Raw genomic sequence first — 20901 nt, 5'->3', positions numbered from 1 at the left:
CTATCCAATATACAAAAGGTAGATCATCATGCCCAGCTGCACAAAATTCCAACTTCAAGAGAAGAACTATTCTGATGTAGGTCAGACTGTCACTGTGCTTCTGCAGGATAGAAGGACAAAACACATCATTATCTCTTTTCACACAATAGCCTTGATTTATAGGCAGTTATCTACATTTTGTCTCATATAGAATGGTTAAAATAGAAAATTTTTCAATAAAAAATCTTTGAATTTCACAAATGAGTAATATTTTTCACATATATAATGTTTTGTATGTGCTACAAGGCTCTTAGGTAATGTAGATGCATCAGTCATGACTAAAATATAGATCAGAACTGTAGCCACCTCAGTTATTTTGAAACAGAAAATTAACTGCCTCTGAGCACACACCCACTGCCATTTTTACCCTAATATGCCCCCTACATCTTATAATGTAAAGCAATTTTTCTCCAGGAAGGCTATCAGTGTAGCATTTTGAACAAAAGTTAAAAATTGAGTCTATATCAAATGGAAGCAGTAGAGCAAGGATGCCAGCCATCCCAGAACTAAGTGTTCCGTTCAGTCTTGTGTTTCATCCTTAAAAATCAGACACATAAATCTAAATACATCATAAAGAAATAATCTAGCTCAAATGTTATCCGAAATGGATGAAAAATAATATCCCTGTCAGTTAGTATATCTCATCAATCAGAAAGACTTTTTTTCCCTCTGATGGAAAGAAACTCCAACTTGTTTCTATCAAATAAACACAATAGTAAAGATGATGTATTGAAAATTTTTAGTACAAAAATAATATCTGTCTAGTTTGACACGCGTCATGGTTTGACACTGGCACAATGCCAGAGCCCCCATGAAAATGCAGTCTCCCAATAGAATGCTGTGAAATGTGATTGAGAACAGAGCAAAGCAGGCCCAAGCTTAATAACAAGGGAAAAAACTTTATTAAGCTACTACTACTATACTACTATAAAAGGAAAAAAGAAAGAAAAAAACCACACAAAATTCAAAATGAAAACATTCCAAAACATTCCTCCTCCCACAACCCAACTCCAACAAACCACAGTTGTGTCCCACTGATACAATTGGACCCCAATCAGGTTCCCACCTTCCAGACAATCGATACTCAGTCCATCGAGGAAGAGAGGAGCCCCTCCCTTGCCACAGACCTCCCAAGAAACACAAATGCCACATCCTGTGCTTCCATGTCACACATGGCACCACCCAGAGAAAATCTGCCAGTGTAACACTCTCCTTTCCATGCACAGTGCTCTCACAACCAATGTATGGACGGACAGACTACTCTTAGGATTTTTATTTCAAAGATGGTCTGCCAAGAAGGGAAAAAACAACAGTTCAGTTTTTTTCATTTTTGGGACCGCCGTCCCCCCCATTTCCCCCTGGGGCTGAGGGTCCAAGAACAGAGATCTTCTCTTCTTCTTCTCTGAAGACAGAGGGCACCACCACAAACCTACCTAACTTTACTCTGTTTGTTCCACATCTGTCTTTACCCAGATCTCTTTGGCTCACCGGCATCCTCCTAAAATATAGTCTCTCTTGGAGGAGAAAAATCAGTCTGTGGCTACCAAGAAAAAGTCCAGCCAAAAGCCACTTCAACATCCCCTCCCACCTAGAATTTCTCCTTCTAACATCTCAGGTTCCAGGCTGGTCTCTCTTCCTCTTTTTCAAACCAAGGAGGAGTAAAATTTCTCAAAGCTTTCATTCCTCAAGGAAGGGTTAAAAGTCCTGGACTCCCCAAACGGCTGAAATCTTGGCCCAGGACTCTGTCTCCCATCTCCCACGCTGGGCATCTTTTCCCCCCTCACCCCCCCCTTCTCCTCTGCCAGCAAACTTCCAGGTGCCTTCAGGCTCTCTATCTCTTTTCCCTCTAAGCGGGGGGGGGGGGGGGGGGGGGGGGGCGGAACAAAGACATCTCAGACGTTCTCCACCCTTCTGTCCTCAGGAGCTGGCCCAGCTCGATTCCAGACCCTTCACCCACTGGCCTACCTCTGCAGGCTACATGGCTTTTCCCCTCCCCACCCAGCTCATTGCACCGAAACCTAAGAGAGCGAGTTCTCTTGGGAGTTCTGCTTTTAACGCCTCTGTGTTCTCAGAGGCGTATCCACCTTCAATTGGTCACCCCAATTGTCAGTATCCAAACCTGACCCCTGACTGGATTGACCTCTTCCTTCCAAGAAAATTCTTTTTCCCCGTCATATCACGACATCATGACTGCACGAAATTTGTTGCTCTGCTATAACTGTGCTTCTCTCTTCAGGCCATTGTTTCTTACTCTCTATTCAAATGAGGTTTGTAATTTTACCATTTATTTAATATGTTTAAAATTAAACAGTATATCAGGGGTATGTATGTGTGGTATGACGCTGTGGGAGGGGTTATCTGATTTACTGAGTAAAATTGGATCTGTTAGCAGAACTTCATAATATAAGGCTCTTATCTTAGAAAATTCAAACTATTCTAAATTAAATAGATGGAGTTACTTATTTTTATGATCAATATTTTCACTTGCATTTTCTGCAAAGCACATTACATGCCTTATTCCTTACTGGGTTTTATGACTGTTTTGACCAGGATATTGGTGCAATTTCTGTATAAATAAATAAGCTGTTAACCATGGGTTATAGCTGTCACATTTGCAAATGACATTGACAGACCTAATAAAATGCAGTCAACTAGGTACAAGCCTGGGTAGAATGATGAATTTTAAAGACAAGAAACAAATAAACGTTTGACTGCTCAAGAAGAAAGAAAGAAATAGTTCACTGCAAAACGATCAATACCCCAAAGAATTTTTATGTATTAGCAGTAAACTCTTACTAAACAAAGAATGCAATCTTCGTTCTGCAAGAGGAAGTCAGAATTATAAGTTTTAATGTATTTACATGATATGTTTACACACAGAAAGGCCTCCATAGAGCCATAGATAGTCCCAGTCCCATTATATCCTTTTTACCATAATAATATGTTTATCCTGTCTTTTGTTAAATTAAATACATGATTTTTTTTTTTCTCAGTAAGCCACAGGGCTTCTTTATCTACACAAAAGTATATTTTTATGTAGGCCCTATAAAATTTTATCAGTGAAAAGAGTGATTTTCTAAAAATTTTAAGCACTGGAAGAGAAGTAATTATAATAAAATCACTCACTAATTTTCAGGTAAAAAGTAAATGTCTTTTGCCCACACATGTCTTTTCCTTCTGTATAATATTAGTAATTTATTTGCTTATTACATGAACAATGTAAAATGTATAATTTCATATGCCTTGAATAGTAATTTTCTTTCTTTCAATTTGTCATATTTGAATAAATAGATGTTATTGTTCAAAGTATTCTTCTAAATAACCACTTTCAACAATGGATGGATTTAAATGGTTAGTTGGGCTTACTTTGAATTTATTAAGTAAGTTTTAACATATATAATTGGAATAATTACTTTCAAAGTTGTCTTTGTGGTATCCTAATACCAAAAAACCACATAGCTGAGTTATTTTCTCAACAGGTATTTTGTCGGCTACAGTCTAATGAATAAAATGGAAGAACCCCCAACTGTCACAGATGATGTGATTAATAGTTGAGAAACATAGTGGTTCACCTTTCTGTTTCTCTTGAAAAATGATTATCTGAATATTTTATGTGGTTTGTCTGTAATCTCAGCTCTCAGTAATTTAATTAAGTAATCATTCACTTCAGAGCATTTTGAATGGGATAATAGAAGCCTGTGGACTGTACAGGACGAGTGGGGGCCATCAGTTCATTGACTTCCATTTCAAAACTCATTGGACTTTAAATGAACTTGTGGGTTCATTTTCCTGTCTGGTAATATGTACATTATGGATGAACCAAGTCAGCTGAAGAAGGTTCATGAACTACTTCTGTAACTGGGTGACTGGAAAATTTAAAAAGATGCAGAAGAGGATGGAGGTAAGCATTGCAGGGCTGGAAATTAGTTGTTTTTTTTTTTATTCCAAACTGTTAGGCAGGACAATAGTTCAAGTCAACAATACCATAGCTAAAGAAAAAAAATGCAGCTGTGTGATTTCCAAAGTCACATCTATTGTGGAAAAAAGACTGTGTCATCTCTTGACTTTTACCACTTGGTTGTATGCCATGTGAAAAGCTGTCTCATTTTGTTCATTTCAAATCTGTTAAGTAAAAACTTATTTTATAGTTCCTAGTTTTTTATTTTCACTTTTCTATTGTGAAAAAAAAATAATAATAGCTTTTTATTTATTTCCCATATCAGCTGTAATTTTGAAATTTTTAATTTATTAGATATAATTCTCATCCCTCATTTCTTTTCCATATTGAAGAGAACTAATTTTTAAAAGCTCCTGGTATGCAAACTGTTTCACTACTATTAACCATTTTCTTGATTTCTGTGGTTTCTGTGTGCCTGTTTTACTGAGTAGGTGAGATGTGGAATCACTCTAAATTTTTGATACAGCATAATGACACTTTCAATTGTTTTTTTTCTCTTATTACCTAATACATTTTAATACCAGATTTGTTTATGTTGGTTTTGGCCACTACCTAGCAAATATTTAGTTATTAACTCAAAATGTTTCCCATGAGTAATAAATTAATTCTGAGTTCAAGGAACAGGTGCCTTTTGCATAGGTTTTTCTTTTGACCATTACCTTGTATTTTTTCAGTTTCAACTACAGCTTCAATTCACACAATAATGTGTTGCTTCTCCTTGGACTGCTACTTGTTGTTTTCGGGGGTTTCTCGCCACTGCCCCCTGTCCCTCCCCGGCCCCCCGGGACCCTCCGGCTAGCTGTCCCCTCTCGGGGCCGGGGTTTTCCGCGGTCCCGCTGCCCTGGGCTTACCAGGCAGCGTCTGGGTTAGCACGGTCCGAGCTGCGGCGCTGCCTCAGTCGCCGCTAGGGTTCGAGATAAAGAGACCAAGAGAGACCAATGGTATGCTTGTCCAGATAGATTGTATTGCCTGAACCGTAGCAGGGACCAAAGGCCCTGGGCTATTGCCCAGATACAGTTTTATACAGCAAAATTAAGAGATAAGGTCTTAAACAATAGAGACAGTGTTCAGCTAAGGCACATCAGAACCACCCCAGGGGCCAGGTCCAATGGGAACTGCTCAGGGGTGGGGAGAAGGGGGCCTACAGAGGAATGCTGAAGCGGGACTTTCCCGAAACAGTGGAGCATACATAAATGTATCTTTTACCTCAGTTTACCATTCCCAAGGCCTTTCTAAAACAATGGGGCATACATGAATGTATCCATTTCCTCAGGTTACCATTCCCAAGGCCTTTCTAAAACCTTCCTCCACGCTACCATGCCAGCATGATAACAACAATAATGATCCACTGATTGGTTTTAACGTAGTCACAATTTGGTTTTCTAGATTATCTTTGGCTGTATCAAACAATTCCCATCCTAAAAAAATGCCTAAAAGTACTCTTTACACTGAGGAACCTTACAAAGTAGCCCTGCACTTTTTTTCTGTTCTTAAATCTGTCTTTAATATCATGTAGTTATAGGTTTGATGAATTTTTTTTTATTTTTATCAAAGTCTTATTGGAAATCCAAATTACAAAATTGTATTACCTGTATTCAAAGGCTTATTGTGTCCTTCAAGAAAACCTAGAAGATTAACCTTCTATATAAACTAGGTTTACTCTTAACTTGTATATCCTAGGCATTGCTGTGTCCACTTGATTTTGCTGTTTGTGGTAGTTTCTAGACAATTTCTAAGAATATTTTCAAAATAGAATGTGTAGGTTTTGGACTTTTTCAACACTTTCACCCCAGGTTCTTAAAGTACCTAACGAAAAAGGATTTTCAAAGCTGAAAATTAAAGTTGAGATTCTAAATCACTTAGATTCAAGGTTCCAAGTTATTAGCAGAAATTATGACTTGGAAGCTTCTGCACAATTTTTTTAGCATCTTCTGTTTAGAGTACATTTATATATGGAGAGGTTTGATTTCAAGAAAGCATATATGAACAGTGAGGTCTAATTCTGGATTGGAAAAAATATCAAAATATCAGTGCTTTACTAACAGGCATATTTTAAGGTATTTTCTTAAGGACAGACAAAGATTCAATGACAGAGACAGGAAAGTATATTTGTTTATGGATGCATCATCATTTATTTTTCATGGAACAGAATTTTGCTTTTAGTATACTAAGCTCAGGAAACTGGTTTTCTTCTATTGTACTGTTCTCATATACAAAATATTTGGCCTTGACTCTATATCATTGCATATACAAAGAGCTTTCTTATAAATAAATAAACTGTGGTTTCATATCCATTATTACTGGATCCCATATGGCTATTCCTCTTTCCTGTGTGCACTGTGTAGCTATCCTTTATCAATTTTAAAAAAGTGTAAGAAGGATTTTTGCTAATCCATAAATTTTCCATTTTGAATAACCAGATATATCAAGCCATCCAGAAGCATCAAGCTGTTTATTCCACTTCTCTCAAACATGTTTCAGTCTTATCTTTTCCTTAGTTTATCTGTCTCTTGACTTTCAATTACAAAACATAACCTATTTTATTTTTATTGATATTGTTTCTGTCAACATTTAGATGAGAGTGTTTATCAGCCTCTTGTAGATATTAATGTTCCTGAGGCAGCAAATTTCGGCTGGTGTTTGTTCAGCAGAAAGAAGTTCATATCCTTATCATCCATAAATTCTTTAGTTCCACTGCAATCTGGGAACAACAGCAGTGATACAGCAAGGGTGGAAGCTGGAAATGGAATGCTGAGCTGAACACAGACATAATGCTTTTACCTAAAATCTGGATATGTCTGTTACAGGATTATTTGTCAAATCCCCATAGTCAAACTAGAGATTCAGAATAACTAGGACTAGACAGAAATATGCTGATTGTACTGAGTGACTATTTCTTTGGCACTGCCATCATGGGGGTTTTCTGTACCAACACTGAAGTGAGATTAGAAACAAATTTCCCGTAAAGATGTATGTCACCCTGATTCTTAAGACTTTCTAAAGCCTTCTGAGTTTACATTCCTTTGGAGAACTTTCCCACACAATTTCTGTAAACAACATATTGTTTACATTCTTTTATGGAGGTGGAGAACACTTGATGTACTGGTGGTTTGTCCAATGTCTTTGGAGAGGTGGCCCATTCACTCTCCAATCCAATGTCACCTTTGGGAAAATATAAAAGACAGAGTCAGATAATAAACTTTCTTCTTTACCTTGCAAATAGCAGGTGGCTCGCGTCGTGCTTTCACATGTTCTACAGCGGCAGATGTAGTCATCTACTGCTACTCATATTTGCATTTCACATTTCCGTGTGAAATATGAACTTGTGACCTTGAAATTAAATGCTCAGAGTTTCATGTTAATTTCTTGAACCCAGTACATTTACCACCATACTTTTATTTAAATGTCTGTCAAGAATGGGGTGTTCCTGATCAGTACCAGGGGACCATGAAGCCTGCACCATCAACAAGAACTGCCCAAGGTGCAAAAAGACAGATTGACCATCACAACCTCTCACATTCAGGATAAATCCTTTCAAGCTGTGATAACATCTGTCATAAAATATCACAAAAAATAAGGAGAGTCTTTTCACTTTCAGAGGCCAAAATTTTTCTTTTCCACAGTAGCACATCATAGCAGCATCTTCCTGGCTGTCAGAATCATGTAGAACTCTACAAATACCAAGTGCTCTTTCTACTCTTGAATTAAAATGTTTCTATCATCTGACCCATTTTATCAAAATCTGTTCTTCCTCTCTAAATATAACTTGAGAACAGACAGTCTGAGTTCAAGTGTAAACTGCCGTCCAAAGTCACTCACTTTTTGATTGACACACTGCATCTTTGCATGTCCACATTAAAACTATTATTTCACAGACCTGACAGTTGAGAATCCAGTGTGGAGCTTGAATGTTCAATATAGCCTGAGGTTTTGCCCCTTTTTACTTTGCCCTTTTATGGATAAAGCTTGCATAGTAAGCTAACTATAGCATAAGGTCACATATAGTACATTTATGTTCTGTGTTTCATGTAACGTCAATATTTTTTGTGGGGTTTTTTTTCACACAAGCTAAATAAAGTATGAGCAATGAAGTCATGTTAAACCCACCTAACTTTAAATTTGGTTAGATTTGAAAGAAATAGAATAGAGTCCGCAAAAGTTTTCTTATGCACATCATGACCACAGCTTTCTCCAATGCCTTCTGAGCTCTGACAATATTTCATGTAGATACAAATGAGGTAAAAAGCAATAGATTCCTGTAAGTAGGCACATGACTGTTTTCACCTGCAGCCATTTGGATAGCTTTTATCACTGCTCCTGTAATCCATATACTTTATCAGAAAAATTAAAATTCTGCTCCGGAAGTGAGGAAGTTGTAGCAGCTTTTCATTAGAAAAGTAAAGTCCATAACTTCCTGCAAAACAAATGAAATACTTTCAAAATTTATGTTGAATTGACAAGACAAAAACCTAGGCATACCGGTGGGAATCGTTATGTAGATGACTGATCCAGAAGTGTGGATCATTCACAATATCAGCAAAAAAAAATTAGCATAATCTGAATAATATAAAGAAACACAATAAGAAACAGATAAATAAAATTTAATTTATTTTCCACATTTTCCACTGGATTTTTTTTGGTATTTCCTAACCTATCCCTATTTTATATCACATATGATTCATGTTTGTATTAACTTGAAGGCGACTAGTCATAAAATATTGCAATTTTAATTCATAAAATTTACAATAAAACTGTAATGTCTCACTGAAAAATCTGTCCTGTATCACTGCGTACTTTATTTTGTGATGAATTTCTGATCATTTCTGTGTTATCACATTTGGTGTTTATTATCTGCTCTACTACCCTTCTATTGCTCTTCATGCTTCCTGTAATTCCCTTTCCTCCCTTATAAGTCTTTACTTTGTAACACTTAAATCACTTTAAACAATTTGTAACACTTAAATTGCCTTTAAAGTAAGCAATTACTTAGGGAAATAATATAATTTTCTCTGTGACATCAGACACTAAGGTCTTGGACAGTATAAATACTAAAAACCAGCAAGACTTTTAAAGTTATAATAAAAAGTTATTTGAATTTTGGAATATCATGCAAGTCAAAAAAGGTAAGGAATTCAGCTGTGATAAAGTCCAATCTAAATGTTTGCCCCAGGGTACAACAATGAAAATTAGTACGTCTCACATCCAATACCACTGAAAAGTATTTCCATTTTTTCAGAGAGGTAAATTCCTAGATTCCTCTGATATTCTTAACATGAGTTATTATTCCGCAGTGCTCCAAGGAAAAAATAAAAAGGAACAATAAAGCAGGACACAATGTGAAAAATGTGTATGTCATATTTTCAGGATCCTTCATCCCCACAAATCTTGACGGAAAACAGGAATGTTGTTTTATTAAAAAATTATCATTAAACAATCAGTATAAATTAATTAAAGCTTCTAATGTGGGATTATGATCAAGACATAGCTGAAGTGGGAGATCTCCAAGTAACATCCTCCTCTGAAGTCTATCTTGCACATCCATGATAAAGTGCTGTGACTGGTTAGTTAATGATTACTCCTTGCAGATTTTAGTGAGAAGTTCTATCCTGAACTTGGTCAAAGAATTGTCCTCCTGATAGTGTTTCCATAAAATCCAACAGAAGTGATTTCATAATATTCTGAGGTAATCACAAAAAGAAATTTTGTCAAAAAAATGCTGTGAGTCTTACTGAAAAAGTAAAAAGACCCTATTGATAAATACACATGAAATGGTCATTTGTAAAGAATAAAATATCAGGTGAGCACTAGTGTTGTGGTGTGGCTTTATTTAGTCAACTGGCTTTATTAATGTTTGTTAGCCTTTATGCTCCCCCATTTGTCCCCTCACAGTTGGTTTGATTCAAGTTCCAACTGTTCCAGTTGGACTTGGAACAAGTCCCAAAAGTTCCCACCACTTGGCTCCCCAGTTATCTGTCAATCTTCTCACCTCTCCCTGTTTTCTCCTTATTTGGTTCCATCAATCCAAGTTTGTTTATACCCTTTTGTCTGCCAATCCTATAACCATCCCCAGTTTCTTCCAGGAAGTTTTGCATCAATCACTCCAGTTTAGCTTTTCTATTTGTCCCCTTACTTTGTACCTATCCCTGCCACATTATCATAGGTTGTTGTATCCCTCTCTGGTTTATACCCATTGGGCAAAACAGTTTTAAACCCCTGTCTGCCCACCCCCTATTTAAGTTGCTGTAATCATTGATTTCTTCGGCATTTGTTCCTGCACCCAGCCAGAGGGCACCTTTCTTGCCCCACCTGGGGAAATAAAGGACTCTTTGGGCTGGCATACAAGTGTCCTCTCTCATCTCTTCACCTCCTCTCAGAGTGCAGAGATACCCAAGCTGCGCACCCACGAGCAGCACTCAGCACCATCAGGGGCAGACGATTCTCCCCTGAGGTGCCACTCACGTGGCGGCCACGCGGCCTCATGTGGGTTGTGCCAGCAGGCTCATTCAATCTGCTCAGGGCCATAGCAGGCAACCTCTGCACATTAGAGGCTATTTTTCTTTTTTTTTTAGCACTAAATGGGATGAAATATGTTTATGAGGTGTTGGTCTCTGATACACTTATATAGCCTGCTTCACATACAGACTTGAGAGTTTTATTTTCTATTTAGTTTCCTTCTCTCAGAAAATCGCATGCTATACTCTCAGTTATATAACCCATTTAGCCAAAACTTAAGGTATACTTTGGCATCCTGCCTTAAAAAAAATGCTAAAAACAAGTAAGAAAGAACAGTAATATAATTATTTTTATTGTTACCAATATGCAGGAAACTTGTTTTTCAGAGCTGATAATTCAATAAAGAAATATATTTTCAAGTTTTCTTCTTTTTAATAGTTAGAACATCTAGAGATTAGAAAGATTTTGATCTCTCGACTATTCTTCTCCATGTTACCATTTCACAGATAAAAAATTATATTGCACAAAGCATTGAAACTCTCTGGAAAATGCAAGTTTGATTTAAAAAAAAAGTTAACATAGTTTGTAAGTAGTACAGATTATGAGCTGTGTGTACTTCTTTTTGAGAAATCCAAATGTGGTTTAGATGACATAATCAGGATCATACACTTTTTCACATCAAGCATAGTTTTTGATCAACAGACCTACACTAGCAGAAGCAAAATAGCCTTAATAAATGAGCTTTACTTTTCATACACAAGCAGTATTTGATTTTTGGCTAGCTCAAATCCAATAATGAAGCTGGCTATTAAGATGTGTGTGCTTGAGACTTCAAAACAGGGCTGAATTTTAATTGTAGATGCTTTGTACCTAGATCAGTTCCAGAAAATAAAGGGAAGAATTGCTCTTAAACCAAGGATATAATTCAGATTTAAAGAAAAAATTCATAATCTTAAGAATATGATAGAGAGTAATCCAGTTTGTTTCAAGACAGTTAACATGGTAGGTAAAGTTGTGTGTAAGAACTGCAGAATATCTCAGAATTATGTTGACACTGTTAGCCTGAAAAATGTATTAAGACAGACCCATTCCCACCTAGAATTCTAGCAGAAGATACAGCAGGTCTGATATTTGAGCAGCTCACTTATTTACATGTTCCTGCACAAAGTTTCCGTTGAGCTCACCAGTCATTTGGGCATTGAACACACATGATGACAAGGTCCACTATGGTGGGAGTTCCTGTAGACCCTGATTTTATTCAACTTTGTTAGGCATCTATCACCTTCCAAGGTCTTTGTGCCCTATGATCCTCTAGGAGTGTTAATACCAATGTCCATTTTTGCTTTGAGGGTATCTCTGCTGGATGAGTATGTTTCTGCAGGTACTGACTGCCTATCAGCTCTGTTGCATGTACTTCCAGAACAGAACAGGTTACAAGACAGCTAGTGTGGAAATTCTGTTGGATCTTTGGGACTTCCTTGATGGACTTGTGAGGAGTTGCAAAAACACAAAAATGCTACATGGAATCATGAAGCCCACAGAAGAAGTCTGCTAAACTCACAAGCAAAATGTTCTAGCTTTTGGAGACCCTCTGAACCTAAATATAAATGATACATTTGCCACATATATAGAAGTAGTATAGACTCCAAACTGGAAATAAATTTCAGGATAATATAAGATGATAGCTTTGTTAAGACAAAAAAAAATTCAATCTTGAATATAAGAGATTGTCTAAAATATTTCTAAAAATTATTTTGAAAGTTTTAACATTTCAACTGAGGACTAAAACAAATACCACAAAACCTCCCTAAATTTGCATTCAAATTCAGGTTGGCAACAGTTATCTTGCAAATATTATCTTACCATAATTTTTTTTTTCTCTGTTTGTGGTGAGACACATGTGAAAATTGCATAGTATGGTGGTACACAATCTAAATTGACTCATGGACATTAAAGTAGAGTAAGTGGGGTTCAACAAGAGCATTCTATCTTCATTTCCTGTCTACCCTCGCTTTATGTTTGAATTTTAAAACAGTTTGGGAAAGACAGCCTTGTTTGCAGCAAGTTTGTTGTGAGCTATGGTGTCATTATTTTCTTAGATGTCATTTGTTGATAAAGCCTGTCAATTCCTTTGAGAAAGAGTGATTGATTCCTGTTCACTTTTATTACATGTGCCTGAACTTGACCATTGTAAATGTCCTTGTCTACTTTTGCCTTCTGTGTCAACTTGGGATCATAACCATGGCTTTTACCACCAATTTGGATTCATAGATGTGCAATTCCCCAATTCACTCATGTGGATAATGCATTCATCCTATAGCATTCTATTTCAGGACAGTGATGGTTGGAGAGGAACAGTAGTCACAAGTAAAGAACCATTTAGCAGCTATACTGCAATCTGTTCTAAAGTATCTTATGGTGTCTCTCTCCACCCCTATCCATCTGTAGCAATAATCATGTGAGACAGTCTTTGAAATAGTGGCACAACCAAGGGACTATATCAGGCATTACAGATCCAGTTCAGCTTCCCATCCCATTTCTGACATTGACTTCATTAATACAACTATGTCACACCTGAGTCGTAAAGATGGAGTGTCTGTAGATGTTTTTGTTCCTTGGTGAGTACAGAATACAGAAGTGAAGGCAAAATAACACATTCTGGTTGTGATGAGGAATACAATAACCCATCACCATAGCAAAGAGAACATTTTATTTGAAAAATACAAAAAAAAAATATTTTGTCCCTTTTGTTTATTAAAAGAAAATGTAACAATTTTCTATCAATAACACTTGCATAAGGAGGTATACTTTACATTACTCTTTTGTTTAAAAAAAAAATATATATTTTTGGAGATTTTGGAAAAATATGAATGGTCCAAAAGTGGTAACACACTTATAATGCTCCTTAGAATGCACTGCGCCATTTATATATACTGCAAATACAAGGTTTTAACATTTTATAATAATCCACAAATTAATGCTAGGCAGCATATTTTCATATCCTTTTTTTCATTCAGAATATTCCCTTTGTTACCCTTTTGTGAGCTTATGAGTTTGGTTAATTTCAGACTGGTCCAATAATTACATTTTCTAAAGGATGTTTTAAAAAATTCTTAGATCACAAAAATTTTATAATTCCATTTAAATATCAGAAATAATACTTTCCCATAGGCATTTTCTTAAAGTAGTCACAATTTAAACAACTGCATAAATTAGAATTAAAACTCAAAAATGCTTGCAGTTATTTCAGTTTTCTAAGAAGAATGCAAAAAAATAAAGTGCATAACAGAATGAAGTTACTTTTAAAATTTACAGTAGTCTATATGTATGCATTAAAAGGTAACCCTGATAAACAAATTAATTTGTTTTCAATGTACGAATCTTAATCTAATGCCAGTTGAATTCAAGCTCCTCCTTGTCTTTAAAGTGCCTTAAACTACATTTTTGATGGGTTTTAATTTGACAATTTAGTTTCACATTTTACAATTCTTCTACTGACCATTTTTTCAGATTATTTTGACTTGTCAAGATTACAGTTTACTGAGTGCCCTCACCATTACAAGAAAGAGGGTTTGAAGGAATTTGAAGGAATTTGAAGCTGCATTTGAAGGAATGCAGCTAATTATTTTGGTGGAAATGTACTATTAATTGAATGGTTGTTGTAGAAATAAAACTGTAAATAGAAAAGCCCTTAAGTATCACTTTGCATGTGCCATTTAACTTTACTCAGTATTCTCAGTTTAAGTCAAACTGGCAGCTTTCAATATTAGTTGTTCAGCAGCAATGGGATTACTATTTATGCTAATAGGAAAATATTTGAGAATATCAGTACAAGAAAGATCCATGAAAGCTTTAAGCATAGTGTATATTATGAGATTTAACCATAAACTGAGAAAAAAATTCCCACAATACTTTCACTGAATATATGCTTTTTTTAAATCAGCAATGCTACAAAATGATTGTGCGATCCAGTGTTAATTTTCTTCCACTTCTAGGAAGGTCAACACAGAATCTAGGTCAACATAGAATTTCTCAAATATAGTTTAAATTTGATTTTAGGATACAAAGGATCAAAGGGGTTATAAAATTGTAAAGTTGTTATTTCTGCACTGTAAGGCCTTCTTCTGTGGCCCTGAAGATTTAATATTCTGTTATTTGTCATGCAAACACGACACTGTGATGTGTATTTGAATAAAACACAGAAAGCATAGCAATCATGCAGACATATCATGATAGAAAAGCACATTTGGCAATCACTGTGGATAGGACGTACCAAACAGGACACACCGCAGCATCACAGAAGCAGTGTCTCAATAACCCTGCAAAGTTTTAAAGGATTCAGGTTTCCTGGGTATGATGAATGTGCTGTATAGCAGCAAAGACAGCACCAGGAATGGAGAAAAGTGAAATATTATTTCTCTGCAATATAATTAACTTAAACTGACCATTAGTGTAAGGAGTGACTATTTGCTTGTCACTACACTTCTGTTGCCTGTAAACCTGACCATTCTGTGATGTAAATAAAAAAAAAACAACAGCATGAACATTGCTTTAAACAAAAAATACAATCAATTTCCCTTACTTTGGTGTAGAGACAGAGGGAATAGGCATAAAGATAACTAATACTAGTTCTCAAAACTATTATACAACAATGAATGCAATTTTCATGCAGCTGTGATACAAAGTATTATGGTACTAGTAATGCTGAAACATTTTGTTTTTAACACACTACTCATACAGTATAAAAATTTAGATGTTGGCGTAAAGCAAGTGTGACTTAAATAAAAAGAAAATTTATCCTAATAAAATCCCACAATACTAGTTGCTTTATTTGGGACAAAACTGAAACATATCCTAGTTCTACCCCCAAAAAGACAATAAAAGACAACCATTCTCAGCTTGTGTGTAACTCTAACTGCATCTAACTTCACTCTACAGTAAGAATGCCTCCTTGAATGCTTTTCTAAAAGATTCTGTATTTCATGAAAGTATATAAAAATTTAACAGAAATTATTAAACTACTTTCAAATCATCAGGAGAATATTTTAGGGTTCAGGTGTTTTTCCATACTAAATTTTCCTGTGGGTTCATATTCTGAAAGAGAGAAGAGTAATTACGATTTTTAAACAAAGTAGTGTAAAAAAAAACAATTCTGGAACTACAGTACAACTAATACTTTATAGAGTGTAAAAGTTGCTTACAAAGATACTTTCTATTTTTTCCAGAAGGCTGTTTAAACCAAAAGCAGTCAACTACAGCTCAGGAAAAAAACAAAAAAAACAACTCTTCAAAATAAACTGATCAAAAATTTCAGTTATGTCTAGGACCTATCCAACTATAGAGTAAAGAAAAGAAGGCTTAATTATCTAGTTCACCTGTGTGGCCTACAGTAGATCAGCAATAAATATACACCCTTCTTTACTAAGCTGAATATAAGTGGATATAAGTTGCACCTAAAATGCAGAGCGAGGAATCTAGGGCAGCATTCAAATTTGTATCACTCTACACACCAAGCCACAGAGTAAGAAAAAAAGTACACAACTTCTACTCTGGATAGTTTTCCAATCAAACGCATACTGGAAGAAGTCAATTTGCCTAAAGTGGAATTAGAATTAGAAGCAGAGGACTGTTGATAGTGATCGTGAGTATTATAGGTCAGAAACCCAGTTTCTAGTCCGCTCACAGTATTATCACCAGAAAGACAAAGAAAAGGTTAAAATTCCTAACAAAGGAAAGGAAAAATCAGAAGCTGTCAGATGAGGAGCTAATCAGGCTGTTATGGTAAGCAGAACTGTTTAGCAGTTCTGCTGCTGTAATGCTAAAAAAAGAAAAAAAATAATTGCTGGATTAGGTGTTAAGCACCTTGCTGTGTTAAGGAGAACTATCATTTCTGCAATGCTACAAAGTTACTAATGTAAAAAATCAATTTATTTAATCCATAGGAACCACAGTAATGGGATATTTCCTTCACTGACTTAAAATGCTCTTGTTTCCATGATGCTTGAAATAGGGAAAAAAACATGTTGTTCTTCTGAGGTGGCAATTATTCTAAGAAAAAATAGATATCAGTAGATTGAATTTAAAAGAAAAAAGCATAATCATCTTATTATCCTTGCTTCAATTTTTGCTATACCAGTGTATTACCAGCAGCTCTATTTTGCTTTTAATCACACACAGAAATAGAAAAACATTGTGATTAAGAACTCTGAGTTTTAAACAGACTGTTGTAGCTTCTGGACTCAGACCAGTAAAAGATTTAAAAAGCTTCAGCTCTTGATATAAGTGAAGCACAGTGAACCAAAAAACCCCACATAGTTTAATGATGCCGCCATTTTTGTTTTTATTGAAAAAGCCTATGCTTCATCTGCTTAGCTGCATAAAGAGTACTTTGGGCCTATTCCATTTAGATGAATTATGTTCCCATGAAAAGACAAAAAGAAAAAGCACAATACTGGAAACAACCGTTCCTCTAGCATTTAGTAACAGAGCAGGTCTGGGGTTATGGGCTAGAGTTTGAGCTACAGATAATGATGTCCTCCATCTGTTAGCTGGTTATGGACGACAAGATTATGAAGGACATAATGAAATGACAGCTTCTCAATGCAACCTGCTAAGTCAATAAGATTAAATCATCAAAGGACCATTTATTTAAGAGGAGAAGTGTGGCTTATCACCTCTGTAAAGGAAACAGACTGACAGCACTTCTCATACTGATAATAAACCTCATTGTCTACCTCATGTTGGGATCGCAAGGCCTAGAGCACAGCTAGAAATGCAACATCACAATCACCTGCAAGAGATTTGATCTTCTGTTAGCTCTCTTCTCAAACAGACATGACCATAAACTTACTGTAACTTGGAGCTGTTATGCATATTGCAATAAAAATGCCATTTCTTGGCTTTACTTTAGGCATTGTTGTAGATAAGATACCAGACATTTTAATGAGCAATTTAAAAAAATACACAAGGGACAATAGATTTTTTTCTGTATTTTCCAAGATTTGACTTTCTTTTAATTGGAGAACCCAGTTTCAAATATGAAAAGGGCACTTGTTCTACAGTAACTGCATACAATTTACTCAGTTCCAAGTACAGTATTCACTTTTTTGTTACCATTGTTATCATTATCTGTCCAGTTATTTAGGAACTTCTCTGTTCTGGGAATTACAACTTAGTTGTTCTTTCTGGTTCTACTTCCCCATAGAGTTCAGCTAGCTTCTTGAACTCAGGTCCCCAGTCTCCAAGGTAATTATAATCCTGGTCAGAGTGTGTCGTTGCTGAATCCAAAGAGCTGATAGACCCAGCTTCTGATCTATGACCCTCATAGGCATATGTCTGCAGGGAGTCATAGGGGGGCACACTGGGGTCCAGATCAGCCTCTGCTAGTCTTTGATTAAGGAACTCCTGAACATCTATACTGTCAAGGCTTGAGGAGGGATGATGCCTGGACAGAGGCTTCACTTCAGGATGAACATCCCTCCGGTATTTTAGCTCTTCAGCAGCAGATGGATTCCTCAGTGCTGTGATGTCAAATGCTTCTGTATCTTCCTCTCCACCTCCCTCATCATCATATGTCACAACATTTTCCCGCACATCTTCTTCTGAAATGATCAAAGGCTCCTTCTTGCTACGTCTTAGGGTGATGAAAAGGACCACAATTGCTAAAGAGAAAACTGCAGATATTAGAATAGGTTTAAAGTTTACATCTGAGTATGTTACATAAATAGCATACACTAAGTCAAAAATACAAAGGTGCAATATTTTCAGGCTGATATTTTCAGTACTGGTATTTGGGATCACCTGCTACTTAGTTTATTAGGGATCTCATAAAGGAGATAATGGAGATAACATTCTTTCAGGTAAAAGAAAAATGAGTAACTAAAGTTGGCTTTTTTCAGAAGCATAATCCAGGGCTTTCAGTCGTTCATTAAAACCAATGTTTAGCATATAAATTGAATTGATATGTAAAACATTTATTTTTTCTTATGAATTTTCAATTTTGTGTAATAAAATACATATACATATAACTATATATTTTAAAACAGCCTTCTGACAAGAAATACTGAAGCAATCTGTAAAAAAAGTAGGTCTTAGAAAATGTACTCTTTGGGAACAAAGCCCACAAAATATCCTCTCAGTTACACTGCAATTGCTATTATTTCTTGCCTTCTCTGTACAAATGCAGAAAATCACATGAGTAGCACAGAGTCATGTATGCAGAAAGTTGTGTCTCTGACAGAAAAAAAAAAAAACAAACTAAAATCAGCCACAGTATTTACTAATAGGTAACATTTGAATTAGGGGAAAATAAAAAACATAAAAGAGTGAAGAAGAAATGCACTTGCAATGGCATTAATCTTATGAGTCTGCTTATAGTCTCCTGTGTCCCTTGTCCCTATGGATTATGTTGTGCATTGCTATCAGTTTATTCCACAAAGGTAATTAAGAAATGGCTTTTGTAGAGAGCTAATGATGCTTCTTACAGCATAATGCAATTCATAAAGCTTTGCCCATCTATTTTCTATAACTTTTCATACTGTTCAAGACATGATATTAGAGTCATCTCTTTTTGAAATCCTTCCAAATTATGGAAAAAAAAGTATCTCCAGTCCTAATTACTTGATAACTTCTGAAAATAATTTCTACTGGATTCCAGATATTCAAAAATTTACTTTAAAGGCAATTTCTCTTATTAACTGTAGCTAAACTTCTACCCTCTAATCAGAGCTGAGTGTTTCTAATTGTCTCCTACTACAAGGCAACCATTGTTTTAAAAACATACCATTTGTAACCTTGTGCCCTGTCACATTCTGAGAGGCATTGGAGGTATAGTATTACTTAGTATTGCAAATGGCTCACCAAGAAGGATGACAATGCAGAGCAGGATTGCAATTAAAGCTCCTGTGCTCAAGCCAGCCGAGGAGAGGAAAGCTTCAGCATGACAAGTTCTCACTCGTCCATCTCTCTCACAGGCACAAACCCGGATGGTGAGGGTACTGCTGCTGCTGAGAGGGGGCATGCCACCATCAGAAATCAAAACTGGGAGGTAATAGATATCTTGAGTGGTTCGACTGTATCTCCTTCGCTTTGTTAGAATACTGGCTGTATTATCTAAAATGTCAAAACAAGAATAACATTTCAGTGAAGTAAAAAATGAAAAAAAAGGAAAGAAGTTATTTACTGTTTGTTTCCCATCAATGGAAGCATGAGACATATTAAAACTAGCCAGCCCTAATCTATGAAAATGCACAATCTAGAATTAAAGTTTGTCAGGAAGCCTCTCTGGCCAATAGAGGAAAAAGGGGAGGAGTTGGAAAGTAACATTATATAAATAAGAATATTTAAAACTGTTGCATTTTTATTGGAATCAAGTGAACCTTGACACAAATTTTGGGCCAAATTTGCAGGTGTTTTCCTCCCATGTTATACTGCTGATAACATATGGACCCTTGTCAAACTGACTAGCTGGAATTATGAGGATATCTATTGTGAAATTTTTGCACAGCAAAATCCTCCAGACTCTCAGAAGAATATTAAAACTTCTTTAGTAAAAGCTAAAATAAGACTTTCATGTTTTAGTGTTTGCAAAAGGTTTTAGAGTTTTATTGAGCTTTCAGGAAACATCTGAAAGGACAGTCACCAAAGACACATGCTTTGGAGAGGTCTGGAGAAAGTGGGAAGGCAAAGGAAGGGGAAAAGAGTAGATATTGCATGTTCTACACTAGTAGAATTTAAAGATAAATAAGAAAGGGGGAGGTAGTAACAAAAGACTTTTTCACCCTTCTGTTACCTACGGGTCCATATGGCATAGACAATGAAAATCTAATGCTTGTTACACACACATTGCACGAGCATTTGTAGGTGCTAATGAGAGTAGGAAGTTACTACACATATCCCTTCAAGTCTAAGAAACTAAGAGGCATAAAGATCATGCAGGGGAAGAAATGTTTTAACAATATATAGTTATAGCTAATATTCATATGTGTAAAATTTATTTTCAGTTTGTTGCCACCATTGTTTAAATTTGTTAAAATGCCTCTGAATAAAAGTCCAAGATAAATAAAAAATAAAAAAATTTGAAACAGTGATAATTTGAAACACAAGCAGTTATGGAGAGAGATGAGGACTGATACATGGAAAGAGACATTAGAAGAAAAGAGCTTTCTTCTTGTATTGCTTGTCACATGGTTTCCAAATTGTGGTGTTATGAGATTGGAGTATTTTAGTAAACAATAGAAAGTTAATAAGTGCTGAATACATCTGCCATGTTTCTCTTCCTATTTCAAACAAACAATAATTTTTTTTTATTTTTCCTTACCTCTGTATCTACAGTATTAAATAGCTTTATCTTAATCTATGGAAAAATGAAATCCATGTCACTCTGTGAAAATCTAGTGCAATAATATAGTCAGTATGCCATATGTTTGCCCATTGGACTGCTGCACACACAT

General features: G+C 35.8%; 1 protein-coding gene across 8 annotated transcripts in view; it reads right to left on the bottom strand.

Annotated features, from left to right (window-relative positions):
- Window positions 1–10780: 10780 nt before the first annotated feature.
- Window positions 10781–20901, bottom strand: part of CDH18 (cadherin 18) — a 526665-nt gene continuing 516544 nt past the window's right edge. For 7 of the 8 annotated variants that reach the window (XM_021526413.3, XM_031503961.2, XM_021526412.3 and 4 more), the window contains 2 exons: window positions 19310–19561; window positions 10781–18123 (listed from right to left, as the gene is read on the bottom strand). In XM_021526413.3, the coding sequence (XP_021382088.2) occupies window positions 17615–18123; window positions 19310–19561 (761 nt within the window). In that variant the 3' untranslated portion in view covers window positions 10781–17614. The remainder of the gene's footprint in view (window positions 18124–19309; window positions 19562–20901) is intronic. The other variant, XM_021526417.3, reaches the window with a different exon arrangement.

The sequence above is a fragment of the Lonchura striata genome, chromosome 1, assembly GCF_046129695.1.
Source record: "Lonchura striata isolate bLonStr1 chromosome 1, bLonStr1.mat, whole genome shotgun sequence".
Lineage (NCBI taxonomy): Eukaryota > Metazoa > Chordata > Aves > Passeriformes > Estrildidae > Lonchura > Lonchura striata.
This window is presented reverse-complemented; position numbering and strand designations above follow the sequence as displayed.